This window comes from Cebus imitator, unplaced genomic scaffold, assembly GCF_001604975.1.
Source record: "Cebus imitator isolate Cc_AM_T3 unplaced genomic scaffold, Cebus_imitator-1.0 Scaffold319, whole genome shotgun sequence".
Lineage (NCBI taxonomy): Eukaryota > Metazoa > Chordata > Mammalia > Primates > Cebidae > Cebus > Cebus imitator.
The window spans coordinates 32028-33136 of record NW_016107634.1 but is presented as its reverse complement, the minus strand read 5'-3'; the positions used below and the strand labels follow the sequence as shown (position 1 = coordinate 33136).

General features: G+C 50.5%; 1 protein-coding gene across 1 annotated transcript in view; it reads right to left on the bottom strand.

The window, feature by feature from the left end:
• The window catches only part of ATP6V0A4 (ATPase H+ transporting V0 subunit a4), a 70790-nt gene that overhangs the window by 47173 nt on the left and 22508 nt on the right, over positions 1-1109 (bottom strand). The window contains exon 10 of the mRNA XM_017504282.1: positions 358-570. Within this exon, the coding sequence (XP_017359771.1) occupies positions 358-570 (213 nt within the window). The remainder of the gene's footprint in view (positions 1-357; positions 571-1109) is intronic.

The window sequence follows — 1109 nt, the reverse complement described above, 5'->3', positions numbered from 1 at the left end:
GATCTCGGCTCACTGCAACCTCCACCTCCTGGGTTCAAGCGATTCTCCTGTTTCAGCCTCCTGAGTAGCTGGGACTACAGGGGTGCACCACCACGGCTGGCTAATTTTTCATATTTTTAGTAGAGATGGGATTTCACCATGTTGACCAGGATGGTATCCATCTCCTGACCTTGTGATCTGCTTCTTTTATGTCTTAGTGCTCCGAGCTGGGTTGAGAACTGAAGACACAATGATGAAGAAAACAATCCTACCAGCAAGTCACTTGTGAAGTTCATGTGACCCGTGATGCCGACACCCTCTGAGAGCCCAACAGAGGGACTGACTCATCAGACCCTCCCGGCTTCACCTGCCACGTACCATGCCTTGCTCCAGCGCCCTCTTGATACGTGCAGCATCTGCCACTGGGAACCAGATCTCGGCGATGACACACTGCTGGGTGACGTCGATGTTGCACATGTTGAGGATGTGGTAGACGGCCTTCATCTTCTGCACCTTGATGAACCAGGAGTGCCAGTTGGCGGCCGCTTCCTGCAGCAGGCGCTGGCGGTGAGACTCTGTTTGTGTTATGACCTATACAAAAAGCACAGGACACAGGCAACATTCCTAGAGCTGTTCACAGCAGGCTCCTTTGACCTGTGGCTCTCACCTGACCTTTAATTCTCCTGAGCACCTTTATCTCCCCTACCAGAGGCTCAAACCCTTAGGCAGAGATTCTATCTTCCTTTTCCTCTAAATTCCTCATAGTCCTATTGTTATGGGTTGAATTGTCAAAATAAAAGATAGATGGAAGTCCTAAACTCTGATACCTGCAAATATGACCTTTTTGGAAAGAGGGTCTTTGCAGATGGAATCAGGTTAAGCTGAGGTCATACCGGATTCCAATGGGCCCTAATCCCATATGACCAGTGTCCTGATAAGAACATGTGACAATGAAGGCAGAGATGGAAGGAGGCGCCCAAAAGCCAAGGAATGCTGAGGATGGCCTGCAGCACCAGAGCTGGGAGAGGCAAGGAGGGACCCTTCCTGTCTTTGGAGGGAGCATGGCCCTACTGACACCTTGATTTCAGACCTCTGGCCTCCAGGACCCCGAGAGAATAAATCCCTATTGT